Source organism: Ptiloglossa arizonensis, chromosome 7 (genome assembly GCF_051014685.1).
Source record: "Ptiloglossa arizonensis isolate GNS036 chromosome 7, iyPtiAriz1_principal, whole genome shotgun sequence".
Taxonomy (NCBI): domain Eukaryota; kingdom Metazoa; phylum Arthropoda; class Insecta; order Hymenoptera; family Colletidae; genus Ptiloglossa; species Ptiloglossa arizonensis.
Genome location: NC_135054.1, coordinates 22,722,780 through 22,742,063, shown reverse-complemented (window position 1 = coordinate 22,742,063; position 19,284 = coordinate 22,722,780). Strand labels below are relative to the sequence as shown.

Here is a 19,284-nt window from a genome sequence, read left to right as displayed (position 1 = left end):
TCGATAGACGGAGAGTGTTCTTCCCTCGAGTTTGATTCTTCTCGAACCGCTGAATCTCCAAAGAAGATCGAGGGATCAACGTTCGAACAGGTATTTCGCAAAGAAATCGTTTTTTTCGCTCGTGTCGCGAATCTGGATCTCGTTTAACCCGTACGGGTGTACGCGAAGTGGGTTCGTATCGGGATTGGTAAAATTGTCGCGCGTATAAACAACGAACGAAATTCGACTGTAGTATTATCCGGATAATACGCGCGCGCCATAGGCGTACGTCTGCTCCTGTCGTCGGATTACAGGTATCCAATGACGTTACCAGGCCGTGCGAGCGAGTGCCTCTCGGTATTCGTGGCTCTATTCAGAGATCGTAATTTCTCGAGCTCCGCGGTGTTCGCTCGTCGTTAAACTCCTGCTGATATTCGACACGCTCGATACGAGCTCGCGAAAACAATTAATAATTTTGTTTTCGAAAGTACCACCCGAGCAACAGCGAAAACAAATAGCGAAGTTTCCGTCGCTCGGGAAATTTCGACGCTAACTTTGCACCCGACGCGGTTAATACCTGAAACCATTATCCTTATCTGCTGGCGTAGCGCAGCCATCGGCTATTTATGGCAGTCGATTTCGGTACGGCTCCGCAGGCTGGAGAAATCTTCCAGTGAAGAATCAAGGGACTCGCAAATTATACCTTTGTTCTTGGAGATTCTTTCGAGATCGAAGACCGGTCGATCGATCGATCGTCGCGCTACGAGACGCGGTGCGTGGCCGATCGATCCGCGCTTCGAGAAATCGCGTCCTCTTTCTCTCGATCTTCGACTCTTCGCGAGAACAACCGGTGAACAAGAGAGGAGGGATAATTTGCGGAGGACGACGCTACACCGAGATTACGTCGAATACATCGGACTCGAGGGAAAAGACGATGGCCGGCCGAAATGTGACCGCCGCTGCGAACATCTAAGTCCAATTTATCGACGGTGTTTGTGCATCGCGCCACGTAACCGCGCTAGTCTGGGAGGAACCTATAAATAATAATTAGGAAACCGTTGCCGCGTCGTTAACACCGCTCTGGACCAGACGATAGCGTCCAGGACCGACCGGACCCTTTGCGCGGATCGGAAACTTCCTAATCCGATCGCGTCGGGAAGTCTGACCCGAAAATCCTATTCTACTTGGAGCGGTGTAAAAAAATTTGACCGTTTAACGCGACGAGCACTTCGTTGCGAATGTTCGAGGTGGTTGAATACCCGACCGGTTCGACCGTTGCTTCGGCAACGAGAAGCAGCAGAGAACCATTCGTTCGTAGTTATCCGTTTCCACTCTATTTCCGTCTATAGAGATCTATCTTGCGTAACGTTTGGTCTTGGCTCGATCGAGTTTCTTACTTTGTCGCGTCTGTCCTATTGTCGAGCGTCTTGTACGATAGACGCGTTGCGAGGTGAAAGATCGAGAATTTCTTAAATTTCTTCTACGAGAGTGGACACAGGTAGATCGCGGACATAGTCGACGAATACTTCTACGGAGTAAACGAGAGTCCGTCGTTGTCTCGTCGATGGGGTGACGTCGATGTTGCCTGGAGCTTCGTCGACCTGGTTACGAGTCACCTTGCAACGCAACGATTTCGTTGAGGAGGAAACGGTTACGGGGAAACCGATGAAATGTCAAAAGGCGATCTCCGAGTCTTCGGTCTTCCTTCCGGAGCGTACTCGCGGACGATCCTCCTTTTATTTTTCAAGAAGATAAAATAAAGAGGGGAAAAAAAACGGGCCGGAGTGGGTATTAAATCATCTTCACCGAGCGAACGAGACTACGTGCCTTGGCGTCGGCCGGGTAAGAAAAGCGGTGGCTTTCGGCTCGCCTCCGTAGTCCGCGCCGATGAACGAACGTACGACACTTGGAACAGATGGGCACAAAAGCCGGCAATTAAATCGAAGGCGAAGTAGTTGGCTATTCAAGCCAAGTGCGCCGACCCCGGGACAACGGAAATGAAGCCAGCGAGCGCGAGAAAAGCGTATTATCCGTAGATGCTGGAGGCTTAACCTCGCCTTAACCCTCCCCCCGTGCCTACGTGGCTTTCTTTCCCGCGCGGGGTCTTTCCTATTCGTTCGACGACATATATTCTCTCTCTCTCTCTCTGTCGCTCCTCGGGATGCGCCAATCTCCGTGAAAAATCGTCTCGTTGGAATGCAAGAGTTATACGAGGCGAAAATTGAAAAAAATGGCACTCCCCTCGAGCGCGCGACACATTCCAAATGAAGTCTGTTCGTCTTTGGATGCCGCGGAGCGAGACGTCGAGCGATCTACCCGCGGAACGTATTCGTCGTGCTTAAGAAGACGCTTCTTCGATCTATCAGCGTGATCCGTCGTATAAAATTGAAAATTTCTAAACGTTCTTAACGGACGATGACACTCGAATGGGTTCCGGGTCCGTTACGATTCGAGGCTGAATTTTATCGGTTCGCTTTCGTATACGCGGCTGGAATTTTACGTTACGGGATTTACAAATTCTTCGTCCATTTATTTCGAGCGGTACGTGGATCGAACTGGACCGGGAACCCGCTGGGCGAGGGCTAAAGAATAAACGATGGCAAAGAGGGATTCAACGTGGATGGAATCGAGACAGTTTTCTTTGATCCCGACAATCTTGACCGACTATCCGATCAAAGTGCGTTAAGACACGGGAGAGTGTTGGAGGTGTAGGTAATGGAGTAGGTATGCGGGATAAAGAAGATTCGAAGCTGAGGGTAAAGAGAATACGAAGATGAAAGTAGAAATGTGCACAGATGAGAAGAGCAGAGATACTATGGGTGGCTCGAAAGATGTCACCTGGCAGAAATTCAAGATGGTATCGGGCCGGACCTATTGGTCGGTTTTCAACGGCCTAAATTGCTCGACACTGTTCACATTTCCCGTGCACTCGGTACTACGTTCTCCTTAATTCAGGTGACATCTTTACAACTCCCCATAGGGAGGATACATGGGCAACGATCGACGGTGTTCAACAATGCACAACGGCCATAGGCACGGGACGAAGCGCGCGCATACGCACAATGATCGAACACTTCGGTCGATAGGAAAACTATCTCTGGCTCTTTAGCTCTGGATAACTTGTTTTCCGAGCATCGACAAAGACCGACGTCACCGCCTCTGTCGAGCAATTATCCAGCCCTCTTTAAAGACTCTGAAGAAACTCATGCGACATGCGTAGAAAACGAGCACCACGAGCGAAGCAACATCGTTTGCAGCGACTTTGAATCGCAACAGCATTCTTCTTCCCGTTTCGTACATGCAACAATCGAAGATGGGCGGTCGAGCCCGATCCGCACATCTCCGAGATCGATCCGTGCTTCTTTTTTTTATCGCGATCAACGAAGTATCGGCTCCGATTCTTCTCCGTCGGGAAACTCGAATACGATTTATGTAATCGCGAACGAACGAGCACTTATCGCGCCGATATTTCTCGCGCAGATTAGCGATAAAAGAGGCCACGAATCTTTACGGGCGGGCGCGACGCGGTGATAATTTCTCGCGGATTTCGGAAACTTCGGTGCAAGAATTTCCATTCGTTTTCGCGGAAGGAATTCCTCGAAAATTCGTCGCGAACACGAGAAGAACGAGACCGCGAAGTTATCGGGCTCACCTGCGCGTGTGCGCGATGTTCTCGATAATGCTGCCGGGTTTTATGTCTCCAAGGTTCGGTTTCCTGTTGGCCCTCGCTTTCCTCGCCCTGTTCCGCAGCGCCTGGAAGAAGAGTTACATTGAAATCGCCGATTCCCGGGATAAATCGGGCGCGGGCGAAATAAATCTTCGCGCGGCGGATAACCCCGGCGTCGACCATTACCGAGTACACATATCGAAACAGAGGGATTTATCGCGAACGATACGGGATATATTACGAAATTCCATTGTAGACGCTCGGGTACATTATGAGAAACGTTCGCCGTTCGGTGAACGCGTTACGGCCGCGTATAAAAGAAAGATATTCCCTCGCGTTTACATCGACGCTTCGAGGGATATCGTTTCCTTCTTCGACGTTAAACCGCCGCGACCATGTTTTTACGACGACGCTCGTGCAACACGGACGGGAAAAACGGTCGAAGTTTACGAACGATCCTGTAAACGGTCGAACCGATTCGCGAGACCGGCGCCGTTCCAGCGAGAATTTCCGGCATTTCGATAGAACTTTTTCGCCTCCCGGGAAGGAGTTCCCTTTTCGACGAAAGAGGACTTTCGCGAGCCGAACGAGCCACGGGCGTGCAATTTCGTGTTACGCGAACCTTTCGGTCGCTCTCGTGCCCGTGACGCGCAGAGAGAGGAATGTAATTATCGCGCCATACTTAAGGGGATGCTTTAAGGTGTGCTCCAGAGTCGAGGAGTTTCCGCGTCATTGGGAATTTATATCGCGACAGCGTAGGCAAACCGTGTAAACAGAATGCCGCGCGAATCTTGGCCGGGCGTAAAACGTCCCCGGAACCGTATTTACGATCGACCGCAACGTAATCGCAAAACACGCCGACTTCGCGGGCACACTTCGTTCCATCTGGCGTTAAAATTATATTCGCATAATTCGGAGACTTTACTTACGGCGAACGACCACGTTGCCAACGCGAGTGTGCGCTGGTTACGCGGAGATATTTTTCGCGGTGAGTTACCCGCGTTCGAACGGGGATCGGGTTTACGGTTCTTCGTTTTCCCGTATCTCCGCGAAGCGAGAGATTTCTCTCACGATTCGTCTATCGAAGAAATAATTGGAAGAAAAATCGGAATAGAAATTTTCAAAAAATATTCTTCCTCTCGTGGAAAGTCAAGATCGTCTCGTCACGATTCGGTCGTTCTTTTTTTTTTTTTCTCGCAACGCGCAACGTGTGCTGCTCGAGACCGTAAACCTAAAGGAAATACTTAGCCGAGAAGGTTTTAAATGCCTCTCCGTAGTACTGTAAAAAGAAAAGGGAATAAAAAAAAAATGAAACCCAACGCGTACCAATATGTAGACCGTGAATGGTCACGTTCTCGAGTTAATACACGGTCCCTGTCGCGATATTGCTGTTTATATCGACGCGAGGACAGCACGAGCAGTTGCACGAGTCCCCATGGGTCGAGGGGTCGACGGTAGAATAAACACGCTACTTCCGAGACACCGGCGCGACCCTCGTTCGCTGAATTCGCGACCCTCGAACCTTCTTACCTTGAATATGTTATAATAGAGGAACACCATGATGATGCACGGTATGTAGAAGCTGGATAGACTCGAGTAAATGATAAAGTCCGCATTGTAGAAGAGGCATTGGTCCGGTACTCGGTCGGGGGTGTTATTCAAGCCGAGAACAATCGGGCTGCCGATCGCGGCCGATATCACCCAGACCAACAGTATCGTCAGCCACACTCTTCTATTGTTCTTGTGCTTGGCGTACTTTATCGGCTGGGTCACCGCGATGTATCTGCAATTCAAATTCGTACCGTGTATCGTACAGGCTTCCCCGCGTACTCGATCGGTAACCGCGTTACCGCGAATCGAGCGCCGGCTAATCCGACGCCGAATTCGTTCTATCTCGACGAATATCGGGCCATCCTTTTCAACGGGGAAGCACAGATGCAAGGGGTGTCTCTATCGCGGTACAACCGGCAGGGGATGAATCTACGCGTAAAAGCAACTCGTAGAAGAAGAAGAAGAACGCAATTTTTTCGTGGCTTCCTTTTCGAGAAAATCGATTGGAAAGTCTACAACGTGCCGTCTTGATAGTTTCCAAAAGTTTCCAAAAAAGTTGGATGCAACGAGGCTAAAAAAAAAGGTAAAAGCCACGTTGCTATAAATAGTGACATTGTTTACGTATACGAGTGGAGCAATTAAGTGCAAAGAAATCCCTCTCGAGTGCACCAGACCGTACGAAACGTACTCTTTCTCTCGTTATCGTAGCAGGATTTTTCGATCCACCCCGTACGTTCGTAGCGGGGCTTTATAAGCGGTAACGAGTCGCGTTTCTTTTTATTTTTTCATTCCGCCCGACGGAACAGGATTATTCTCCACTGTGGTGGAAAGAAGCGGAAAGAAACCGTTGATTAATCGAATCGCTAAATTAACGCTCGGCTCGCGGGAATTCCGGAAAGACGTACAACGCATCGGGGAGATATTCAGATTTCGCGGACGCCGACGCGGACGCCCGGCCGTTGCGGGTTCCGAGTGGAAAAACCCGGGGTGGTTCTTTAATAAAGCGCGGTCGTTTCTCCGGATCGGGGGGCGTGCATATTTTAACACGCGGATTCGAGAAAGCGCGGTATCAGTCACTCGTCCGTGCCCATTTCCGGTTTCGAAACGCGTTTTCCCAGCCACCGAGGGGGAAAAGCTCGACGAGCGACGCGATATCGCCAAGTTGCCCTCGGCGCGCCGCGAATCGAAATTTATCGTCTCGCGTTTAATGCAACTCGCTGGGAAGGAAACGGAAAAGAAGGACGAGAGGGCGGTGGCTCGGGGCCACGGGATTCCTATTAGTAAACGGGAGCCCACCCCTCGATGTGTACAAATTCTATCAATTCGACCCCCGTAACTTCGCGAAACCGGTCGGTCGCGTACCCCGGAAACAACGAACTCGTGCCCGCTCGTGAATTTTTTAGAACAAAGTGGTTTCGTCTTCCCGATCGAACTGCGGAGCGAGTGGCCGTTTCGCGGGGAGATTTGATTTACAGAAATTGCCTCTTCGCGACCAAGACTTATTTTCCACCGTGGTTGCAACCCCGATCGCCCGGTCCATCCCCGCGCTTTTGTTACTCGCGTCACGTAAATCGGTTAAATCGGCCGGTCCTTTCTCGACGATTTTCGAAGCCACTCTTTCTCGCCAATCACCGTTACGAATTCTTCCCGCTGCCGCGTATGCAGCGCGAGTCGCGCGTTATCTCGGTGCACTCCAAGATTCGCCAGATTCGCGATCCTCGACCCCCTACTTTCCATCGTTGCGCGTCCGCTTCTCGAATTGTCTTTTCCTCGGCAAATTTTCGGGCCCGAAAACGGTCGAAGATTTTCACGAGATCTAAACAACGGGTGTGTTTGCACTCACCTGTCTATCGAGATGGCTACGAGGTTGAATATGGAACTGGTGCTGCACGTGACGTCCATCGCGATGTAAAAGTCGCAGACGAAACCCGGCAGACTCCACGATCCGTTTACCTGGAAAAGCAACGGGCACACCGTGAAGATTAAACTCACCGGCCGAATCACGCCTGGTGGAATTAACTTTCGTTTACAACGGCCGCGAGCCATTGTTCCGACGCAAATTAATGGTGTCCGATTCGCGCGGCAGTCCACGCCAAATCGGCGGAAACGCGGGCAAACGGGTGTGCAATTATCGGTGCACTCGACGAAACAACTGCACGCCGTTCGAAACGAAGAGACGCGCGCTTGCGGTATAAACGCGCGGTACGTTGCAACGCGCGGTATCGTAAATACCATCGCGTCTCTAACCAGCTTGGAAAACTCTGGCCGACGTAACTCCCCTCGTCCCTAAGCCCTTAACGCCGGTTCTTCTTACGGCGATCCCGTACGTATCGATCTTTCGTATCGCTCCGCTCGACTCTCGTCCTGCGTGCACTTATCTATTTATATCACGGTTCTTCGTACTTCTAAATTCCAGACCCCCGTTTTCCTATCTTCCTCTTCGTTGCTAGGATTCCCCCCGGTGTAGACGATATTCCCATTCGGCTCTCGACCAGTGCCGGATTTTTTATCCACCGACATCCTAAATAACTCTTCCCCCTTGGATTTCTTTCTTTTTAGTACGATCGGTTCGTTCCACGAGAGGACTAACGAACGATGAACCGTATCGAGAATCATCCATCGCTGTTCACCCTCGCGAAAGACATCCACGACACCACTAATAGAATTTAAAAAGTTCCTCCGATTGCACGGTCTCCGTAGTTGCAACGAACGGCTCGACTTTGGCTAAAGTTCGTTCGCGCAAGCGTGATTCGTGTTCAATACGGCTGTTCTGGGTTCGCAAACGGAGACAGTATATCCGAAAAGGAGTAAAACGAACCCGTTGCCGAGCGTCTTGCGAGCCGTCGAGCGTAACGGACGCTCGACAACGACAATACACTGTGCCCGGTGCGCGCGGCAAAGACGCACAATGAAAATATTCCAACTGCGCAATGTCCCAGCCCTTCCGCTTCTTGATTACTTATTTTCGTCCGTATCTCCGGCCCGAAACGGTCCACGAGTGTCCTCGAGGATCGTTGTCGCTCGGGAAAAAGGTATTCCGAGAGCCAGCTCCGCGAATCAAAGGGCGTTTCGTTCGAATCAAAAGGCGAGCTTTATCTTCCCCTCCTTTGCATTCCGGCCGCTTTCGTTCCTTCTTCTGTCCTACCCTTTAAACCTCCGCGTCTTGGTGCGCCTTTTTATTTTCCCGAGAGCCGTAGCCGGTCGGTCCGCGGGCCTGCGCTTTGGAAAACCGTGCCAGGAACGAGCGAACCCGTGATTTATTCGGAACAATCGTGCCCGGATTGCGAAATTCGGGCTCGTCCGAAACGCGCCTACTACTCGTCGTCGACCACGTACGCGCTCGTCTCCGGTTTCGGTTAGACCTCTCGAAAATGGTCCCCATTTTCTTCGGCGGTGTTCCTAGCTACCGCAGCTATTCTCGATTCAATCGAATCGTTCGGTATTCGAATCGCGAATCGTCGAAAGTACCGTAACCGAACCACCGTCGCTGGTAGGCAACTCCCTTTGTGCCCGCGGCGGCTCTTTAGAGCGTTCGTATTTCATTGCATACGAAATTCAGGACGCAAATGTTGCCTCGCGGACGTGCAGGGTGTTTCGTAATGGCGCCGGTGCAAACCGGAACGTTGAGCTCGCTATCAAAAAGTAAGTACTTAACCCGTTTCGTCGTTCGCGAATGCCCTCGATATCCGTTCCCTCGAATTCTGTTTACGTTAAACAACGATAAACCGTTATCGTCGCGCTCCGCGATGTCGTGCTTCGTTCTACGAGATTAATTTAGCGCGCGCGCGAAACATCGTATTCGACGCGAAAGTGAACGCGAGCTCGTGATTCATTTTTCGAGAAAATTCTCTTTTTCTCCGAAGCGGTGCCCGATATCCTTCTGGTAACGTTCTTTTTCGTTGTTCGCCGTTACGATATCCGAGAGTCGACTCACGCACACGCTCGAATCGAACGACGATGGACGAACCGTTTCGTACGCATGGTCGCTCGCAAGGGGGAACCACGGTATAAATCGCAAATCTGCTCAATTCCGTTGCGATCGATCACTTTCTGCACCGTGCACTCTGATTGCTCGTAGAGCGCATTAGCGAATAGTATTAAGTCGCGTTACACTCCTCTCCCGGCGGCTACGACCATCGGTGTGTATATCGATCCAGATGCGATACGGTTACTTCGCGTACGTAGAAACGCGAACCGGTCTATCGGTATTTTATGACGCCATAACGTCAATGAAATATACGACGCGCGCACGATACATTGTTTACTCCTTCTCCCCTTGAACATACGCTGAGTGAGATACGCGCGTTGCGTTTACGAATGTCACGCGAGCGACGGTAACGAACGATCGCATTGCTTTTCGGAAAACAGCCACGCGCCCGACATCCGCCACTGGAAAAAAAACATCGCTGGACAAATTCCAGCTTCTCGGTGCTGTTCGGACAGGTCACGGACCTTTCGTCCTGCGTCGGACGTAGCGGTCAGCCTGCTCTTTCCTTCTCTGCACCGTCCTTTCGAATTTGTCTTCTCGAACACAGCCGTGAGTGGACCTATGGTTCGTACAAGAGACGCGATAAGATTTACGGGAAGAAAACAATGGGCGAGGAATTGTTTCGAGATTCAAATCCGGGATTACTCGGTCGCAAATAAAGACCGCACTGTGCGCGTTATCGTTTTCGGCAGTCCCTTGTTTCTCTCGCGTGCCCTTTTCTACGGCTTCGTAGCTCTTACGAAAGAATCGGAATTATTTTATTTTTCGATTTAAAATAAATGCAAAGTACCGAGCACGGAACGACACTTGTTCGTTACCAACGATTTATCGATATTTTCCGGCGATTTCGGGACAATGGTATAATTCGCCGTGGAATAAATCCCGTGCCACAATGGGAGAACGCGTGAACGACAAAACGATGACGCAAAGAGTCGAATACAATTGTTTTTTGTGCTTACAATGAAACAACGCTTTCAATTCCATTCCGAATGTATCCATTTAATAACGCTTCTTTTCAATTCTCCTGCAATTGTTATTCTTTTACGTGGAAAATGGGAATCATTGCGCGGCACAGCGACGATCGCGGATAAATAATTTCGTAACTAATGCTTCTTTCGGGTAACGGAGTATTTATTCACCGTTCGTTGTAAAATATTAACATCACGGTTTAAAACGACGAGCACCGAAAAGATGCTTAAAAGCGATTTCTGTAAATCGCTCGTTACGCGTCGTTATTATTTCACAATTTCAAAAGTATTCGCAGTCCTCGAACACGCGCGACTCTCTCCCTCTCTATATATATTTTTTCTTTTTTTTACCAATAAGACTACTCCGCCGGATTTTTCGCTTTCGTGGCCGGAATGGTCGCATTTGAAACCGTACTTTTACGGTATTTTTCGGGCATCGTTGAGCCTCGGTACGTAGCGAAAATGTCGCGAACCCGCGTTGAGGATGGAGATTTAATACCGCGGTCGGTGTTTTTCTACTTATTTCCCGGCGCGTGAGCATTGCTGCGGCGACGAAAAAGAAACAACGAGAAAAATAATGAACGCTTGAAACGGAAAAGAGAGAAAGATTTTCTGTCCGCGCGGCCACGTATGCATGACTGACCGACTGCGAAATTTACACATTCTTCGCGGGCAATTTCCTCGGCCTTGAGCGACGATACATTCGTGGGAAACAAACGGTCGCGGAACGCCGGCAATTAGCGAAAAGTAAGTTTGTAATTAGTCCGTTAGCATCGCGCGCGAAACTTCTGCGATTATTATCCCGTATCGTTGTAACGTGTTTGCTGGGGGATTTCGTTATTAAAATCTTACGGCAGTTTCCGACGAGTTGGGCCGGTAATGGAATACGAACTGTATGTTCCTTGAATTATGACCTACAATGAATTTCGGACGGCTACGCACTTCAGACGGAAGTGCATTTCTCTCCGACAGAGGGACAAGGGACACCGTAATCATCGTGGAAGAAAGAAAACCCGAACGAACCTTCGCGTTTGTCGTTATTGCGTTCAATGGCCGCGCGTTTTTTCCTCTCTTTTCGATGGACCGCTTTGACCGTACTCCTTAGTCCCCTCTGTTCCCCTAGATGTCGTTAAACGTTAAAAACGCTGTCACCGTCGACTCTCAAAGGAGTCTCGGGAGAAGAATCCAGACGTATCGGAACGACAATTTCAATTCAAAGAACGCACCGGGCACAATGAGGCAAGAAGATCCCGGTGGAATCACGGAAATAAAGTTTGTTCTTGTTGGCCCGAGCTTTTCAGAGGAATTCCACGGACACGAGAGGCGAGGCGAGGCGAGTCGAGCGCTTCGCTATTTAAAAATTATCCAACGTACAGCGAATATAGCGGAAAAGATGAAATTTTTTGCTCGCCGGTCCGGGGTCAAAGAAAACCTCTTCAAAGGCCCGAGTAAACGTACCGGCCGATGGAAGTCCCATTGCTCGATCTTACGTTCTGCCCGCTGATTCGAGAAAGACTGAACGCACCGGTGTCGAGGCGCAAAACAATTACGCAAACCGGAAATCGTTTTATCGCCGGCACAATTACAAACTAATGTCGACGTTGGATTTGACTCGCGCGTTCGCTCGGACGGAAGGGGTTGGTCGAACCCTCCAAGTCGCAGTCAAGACCGCTTGAAATATCTAGTGGAATCGGCACTGCGCCAGAGTAGAAGGTTCTACGGTCCTTGTCCCGTAACGGGGTCATACTACTTGTCTGACCATAGACGGGCAATACTACCCGTCTGACTACTGACGGGGACAATACTACTTGGCTGGCCACGGCCGGGGACAATACTACTCGTCTGGCCACGGACGGAGACATACTACTTGTCTGGCAACGGACGGGGACATACTACTCGTCTGACCGCGGACAGGGACAATACTACTTGGCTGGCCACGGACGGGGACAATACTACTTGTCTGGTCACGGACGGGGGTATACTACTTGTCTGGACATGTACGGGGTGTGCTACCTGTCTGGCCACATGCGGCACTATACTACTGGTCTGGTCATAGACGGGATCACACTACTTGTCTGGTCATAGACGGGCTAATAGTACTTGTCTGACCATATACGGGGCAATTCTACTTGATCTCGAGTAACGAAGGAAAGGCGAGAACTGGGAAAGCTAGCGCCTCGTTAAATGGTTATAACTGCGTTAAAAATCACCTCACATTATTGTTCTCGCGCTTGTTTGAAAGGCAAATGACTGCGCTATGCGACAACTTGATCAATAATTTACCAACTCTTCTTTCGTCTAATTTTCTGACCGATACATCGAATTTGGAGTATGCCAATATCGACATATCGATATATCGGTGATCGAATCACACGTCACGGGGTGATTCGATCACCTCGAAACCTTCTACTTCCCTCTCGGTAGAATCCTTTTACGCTAGAATATTTTCACGGTAGAATTTTCTCCATGTAGGATACTTTTACGCTAGATTTTTCTTCGGTTAGAATTTTCTCGGGCCGGAATTTCCTCGGACCGAAATTTCTCGCGTTAGAATTTCCTTAGGCGCTATTATTTTTACTCGACTTTTCTTTTCGCGTATCTAGATTGCCCTCACGACTCTCCACAGTTTCTACGTTTCCTCTACACCCAATTTCGTACCATTCTCGATTCCGTTCTTGCCAGCTGCGACTCTTCCGCCAATTAGAAACGCCGAGAGCTCGAAGAGAAGCATTCTCGAAACGGTGGACGATTTCCCAGAAGATACACCGCCTTCGAAGGGCGTTCGAAGCGTTTGGAATCGTCGTCCGACGCGTCGCGCGTTTCAACGAGCCAGCTCCGAACAGAGATTTCGAGCGGAACGAGTTGATCTCGTAGATTTACGATGACGCGCCGTTAATTACGAGTTCGCTACCGTCTAAATCCTAACACGGTCTGAATACGGGTAAGCACCGTTGTAATGCGTCTTTGTCCGAAGCTGAGCCTCGGCCAAACGCCAATGAAGTATTTGGGACGAAGTAATTTAAGAGGTACGCGCGTGCGTCTGACGCCAGTCGCAGCCCTCCGTATCTGCTTTGAGCACAGCCTTGTTATCCGGTATGCGCGGCGCTGTCGTCCTTATTGCTCAGAACGCGAAATATGCAAAATTTGTTACAACGCGTTTCAGCCGTCAGGGCAAAATCCCCTTTAAGCCGCTGAGCGTAGATTAATACCGCGTCGCATGGAACACCGTGTACTCTATGCGACAACTTCTAATACTTTGGCCTCGGTGATCCTTTCGCGTCTTAACGCCTCGTTGCCCGAATCCCTGTTGGCAGGTACCCGAGACCGTAGCTAGCCGAGATGCCAAACACACAAATCCGTAAATTTGTTCGAAAAAGCAGATGTCGCTTCCTTTTGCTCGTACAAAGTGTCTCGGCTTTATTTTCAACGACGCGAAAAATGTCCTTGGCGCAACTCGAACGATTTCGAAGACGGAATACCCTCGCGAGAAAACTTCTTCTTCCAAGGGTTTTCAAGATCGTTAATATTGTTCGCGTCTCGACGAAACGGATCGATGATTTGTCAAATATTCAGAGGTCTCTCTTCGGCCAACGAGATCGGTTTTGTCGCAAGATAAAGTTTACGCGGTTCCGAACGATATAAAATTTCTCGGAACGGACCGAACGCGCCGCTTCGAAACACTGTAGGCGCTGTTCGAGGCTCTGGTAAAGGTTCAGTCCCGAATAGACAACAAACGGAAGAAACTCCGTGTCCCGAGTCGAGAGTAGCGATTGCTCCGAAACACCCGTGGGGTAATTGGTGGGCGAACGCTCGAGTTTTGATTTGCGCGTTGTCTAAAATAGCCAACTAATTTCGACCCGAGGGCGGCGTCGGCCGCACGGGTGTTCCGCAGAAATCCCGGGGAATTAATTAAGGTTGAAAATTACGTTCACGGGTGTAAGACTTTAGAGCGAGTGGCGGTACACACGTTGACCGGGTTGCGCAGGGGCACGGTGTTCCGGGTCCTCTCGGATTTGCTTTACGCTCGGCGTATTACGGATATAACTGGCATTAATAATTCGCGGGAGGCGAAGAAATTCCCGTGGAAGGACGCAAGCCCATGGTTTTTCCCCCACCCGGGTGAACGGGAGAAGGAACTCTCGGGTTCTTGCATCTTCCAGCCGGTGCTTTATTTTAACCCGCGGTACCCTCGCATCCGTAGCCCCTCGGCTCCCCAGCGGCAGCGGGTTAAATGAGCCATAACTCTGTTGCGCGTTGCTCGGTAACGCGTCTCTCCCTCGTCAGGAGGGGATTCACATCGACGCGCTTTCGAAATAGCCGCGCGCTTCGCCGTTGGAGGAGCTATTTCCTGCTCGCGCGGGATAATCAATCGTGAATAACCGTACAAATAACGAACGAGGCGATCGACTGCCTACGGCGTCCTCGTTAATAAGAGACGAACGCGCGCGACCAGCTCGAAAAGCACGCCGCGGAGCTGGCTTTGCGTACCGGTGCGAGATCACTGGTTATCGATCAGGTGCCGACTCGTTCCCCGAACGGGAACCAGGACCCTCGAAATTCCTCGGCAAAGGAACGCGGCGATCCTCGCCTCGAAACGTCTCGCGGAATCGAAGTTACGCGCGAGGGGCGTGGTCCTGGTTTCCAGGAGTTCGAATTTACGAGACTGATCCGGCAAAGCGAGCGGGCACGATGGTGGTCCTTTGGCCGGAATTAAACGGGCCTACGGACGACGAAACCCTGAGAGGGATCCGTGAAAAGGCCAAGGTAAAGCGACACTTCCGGTCGACGTAAGCCTCCGCACGATATGTACATAATCGCGGCATTTATAGCCACTGCACGGAGTGCTATAATTAGAAGCGGAGGGTGCGGGACAAGTCGACCTTAAATTATTCCAGCGACCTTGCCGTGGGAAGATGTTAAGGGAAACAGTCTGGAGGAACAGCGCCCGCTATCAATCCTTCTCTCGACTCCTCCCGTTGGTCCGTTTCCGCTCTTTAGTTTTAGCCGCCGCATTGAATTATGGACTACGTCCGTACACGTACGCGTGCGGATAATTTAGGGTCGCCAGGGCCACGAGGAGGGTTCTCAAAACTTCGTCAACTCGCACGATCGTTTATTTCATTTACCGTGACCGTTCGTCCGGAGGGTCGTACGAGTTCGGATCTCGCCCTCGGGAACGGGATGGAAAATATTTCTAATCCCCCGTTCCCCGACGTGCTCCCGTTGCCAATTTTATCTTGCTCGCGATTCTTCGAAGCCGCGATCCAAGGATCGGGTCGCGGTTAAATTTATTTCCACGTGTCGCCGGTTCCATTAATCGTCCACGAAGTCGCGGAAGAGAATAATAGCTCGGAATCGACATACCGGACAATAGAGCCTCACGACGTCCAGGATGTCTGGGACACGGCAACGTCGTTTCGCTCGAATATCAATGCCCGGAGGATTAATTAGCAATTGTCCCCGGTATTTCGACGATTCCATTAATTCGACTCGATCGATATTCAGGGTCTACTCAAAATCGGTGCTCCCGTAGGTCCATCGTGGAAACTTCGATCGAGGCAAAAACTACTTGGCACCGCTCTCGGAAGTTGCGTCTCGTTCGCGTTCGCTTTAATGCACGCCGCGTAATCTACTCGATCGTCGTGTATAATGCAGATGTATGTACGTCGTTCGTATATACGCCGGCGTTTCGGTCGCGCAGGTTGCACAGGACATCAAGGACACGGCAACACACTCGACATTCTCGAGCACCGGGTATCGAGAGTTCGATCGACAATGCTGCTGTTAATTTTCATCGAAATCCATTTGCACCCATCCGAGCTACGATCAACTCGGCCCGTAACCGAGGTCCCGGCAACATCGGACGGAACGTTTCAACGATCCGCGAAACGTACACAGAATTTTCTTCGTTGTTCCACGGTGGTTTCTTCTCGTCCTTGATTTTCCTCGTCGCCGGCACTTGGAACGCGAAATAATGGAAAACGTCGCTTCCCGCGTCTCTCTCGTATATTAATTCCGAGAGTAGACCGGAATCCTCGAATTTTAACGAACCACTCTGTTTCATACGTTCGTAGAGCAGCTGCGAACATTTCTGCACCGATGGTCCTTTGAAAAACGAAGCCGTGAAAATTTTCGGGAAAAACAGTGGCCGACGTTTTTTTTTTTACGCGGGACGACGAGATCGATACCGGGCGTGGATCGAACTTCCATTCGCGATTAAAATATAATTGTCCCCGAGAATACATCTCTTCCCGAACATCGAATTCGTTTCGTAGGTAAATAAATTACGGACGGGTTAGAGCCGCGCAATGCCCGCGAACGCGTAAAATTGGGTGCCCCGATGGGTAAATTACTTATTTGTGTACATCCTCGTTTGTCTCGTTCTATCTTGAATTTAAAATGCAATTAATTTTTGCCCCGCGCGCGCGCGCGCCTACGTCCACGGAAATCGGAATTTCGACTCCGCGAAAAACGAGACGCGAACAATGGGAGGCTGGAATTTAGACCGGCAATGTTTTTCGTTCACCGTGGTTCCCGAATCGGTGGGAAGTTGTCCGCGAAAAGAAAAACTGGATTTTTTTTTTACGAGGAAATCGACGAGTCCCGTGCTGCTGTTCGATCGACAAAGGTGCAACTTGAATGCATACGTAAATGTCGACGCTCCGGGACGCTTCAAAATCGCACGAGGATCGATCTTTCGAATGGTTTTTCTCGCTCGTCGATTCCGAGCAACGGATTTCGTGAATTATACGCGCGCGAGCCGGCCATTCGAACGCGTTCGCGTTACACCAGTGAATATTAACTCGTCGCCGGTTTCATTTATATCGATCGTGTAGTTTTTTATTCACTCCTGTCGGAATACCGATTTCTTTTTTTTACACGCTCGCCGTATCCGAACCGAGCCATCCATTTTTCTGGCGCCGAGGCTGCACGCGCGCGCGCGCGATGAAATATCTAATCGATCGCGATACGATTAATCGAACGGTAACTATTTTACCTACGCGGCGTAACGATTCTTTTAACCGTCGATTACAAACGCGACTCGTCGTTCCATCGGATCAAGTAGGCAGCAACAAGTAGCGCTGGGATTTATTTGCGTACACACGGTACACATTCGACGTACACAAAAGGAACACGGTCATTTGTAAACATAAAGCCGTACGTAGGAGATCGTCGATGCGACAACGTTGCTCGAATGTGTATCGTGTACGCGCGTATCAATTTTGACGCTCATTTGCTACGATAATCAACGATACGTATTTTCACGTCGGAATAGCCCAGAGAATGTTTCGATAAGTTTCTCACAATTTTAGATTCGCTTTCGACGAGTGTCCTAATATTTTCGAACGGGGGTTCTACAGACGAGAGACAGGAAGATCGCTCATGGAAGGAATCGCGGATCGTACCGTGTCGGACGTTTTAGTCGGCCTTCGCGAGTCTGACACGGCACGGTCCACATTCCCCTTGCTCGCTGTACCATATTCCCCTTAACTCGAGATCGATCCGGAGAAACTGGAAATACGTCGCCCGACAGAAATTACAAATCGTATTAGATCGAACGTTTCGGTTGGTCTTCGAAGCCAAAAAATTGTTCCATACCGTCTACGTTCTTCTTACACCCGATACCACGTCCCCCTTAATCCAGGAGTCGTCTTTCCAGATACAGATATACGTTTTACGCCGTAGCGTTCACCGTCTGGAGGCTTTCGCTTATCGCCGCATCGATCACGGCGAATTATCTACTCCCTGGAAGCTACTCCTATCGGGAGGTTTGACTCGGAATCATCGTGAACGTGTACGGAGGACTTAGACCGGTCCAGCAGTTGCGAGAAAGTTTACTCTTGGCTCGGATCAGTGTTCGAGGCTTAGCGTAAAAGTCGTCGCACAAACTAGTCGAAATTTGAATATACATGGAAAAATGAATCGTCGTTCGTGGGTTCTCTAAGAGTATCAGCCCGCACGCTGCGCACGAATACCGCGGAGTACCGATGGAAACACGGGTATTCGAACAAAAATTGAATTTCGAGGAGCGCGCGAATCGCGGATCTTCTAATCGACGTTGCACTTTTGCATTCCGAACGGTGTAGAAATCAGAAACGCGTCAAGACGATATTGTCTCGATGAAAGTATCGCCGTCGAACCGGTCGCAGAGTTGCGCGCCGAGACCGATTTAATGAAATAGCTCCGGTATAACAGAAAGTAAATACCCGGGAAGTTCCATGATTAAAGTGCTTTAACAAAGTTACCGAGCCAGGTTGCAGTCCCTCTCTCTGTCTCTCTCTCTCTCTCTTTCGAGCGCGATTGGTAAAGTTGGAATCTCCATGATTGTGGATCGTTTGTCCTTCTCGCGAACAAAAAGTCGTATCGCTTTTTCTCTCGGTGTATCCGCCGGGAGATCGACTTGTTTCGAACAAAAGCACCGCGCGGGGTCGTTGTTCCGCGCGTCGTTTTCGGATATTATCCTTGCGTCGCAGTGGTTTGGAACGGTAATTAGGAAACGGTGCGGTAAACTTTTGTCTATTGGTGAAACGGCCAACTGGGCATTTCGATTGAAAAATTTACAAACGCCCCGTCAATGCTCCGCCATGGAAACATTTCGCAAATCCCGTTTCGTTAGAGATCATGCATAATTCAAACAATGGCCGTCGCGACAATCGGAGATTATGGGATCCGAGATCGTGTTCATTGCAGCGTGTCTCGCATGATAAACACCGGCGTGCGGCACACGGCATTGTCTTGTTAATATCGTGGCCGATATATCCGCGCGCGTCTCCCCCGAAAGCACACGGTAATTTTACGCGTTTGCGCTCCTTGGATCGTCGCGACTACGGTGTTTATTCACCGATCCTCTTCTTTCGTTCGATGCGCGCTAAATGTCTCCCCGTTTCGAGAAGAAATTCGCGAAAGAACGCGGAGATTTCTTTCGATGTCCGATTCTCGAGGGTCCGTTCGCTCGTCGCGCGAACCGTCCAGCGAACAGAGCCGAACTTTAAACGGAACCCCGTGAAAAAGTATAAACTTAATTAAAATCCGCGTCAAGTTCCTCGGAGCGCGAAGGATCAACCTATAGCCGTAAATTAAACTCGGTACAGGGAATTCGACGTTAGGCGTTGGCAATGGAGAGGCAGGGG

At 50.1% G+C, this 19,284-nt stretch overlaps 1 protein-coding gene across 4 annotated transcripts in view; it reads right to left on the bottom strand.

Moving 5' to 3' along the window:
• The window catches only part of Dop2r (dopamine D2-like receptor), a 155,187-nt gene that overhangs the window by 5,651 nt on the left and 130,252 nt on the right, over positions 1-19,284 (bottom strand). For all 4 annotated transcript variants that reach the window (XM_076316550.1, XM_076316551.1, XM_076316553.1 and 1 more), the window contains exons 3-5: positions 7,041-7,150; positions 5,177-5,429; positions 3,632-3,732 (exon numbers count right to left, since the gene is read on the bottom strand). In XM_076316550.1, the coding sequence (XP_076172665.1) occupies positions 3,632-3,732; positions 5,177-5,429; positions 7,041-7,150 (464 nt within the window). The remainder of the gene's footprint in view (positions 1-3,631; positions 3,733-5,176; positions 5,430-7,040; positions 7,151-19,284) is intronic.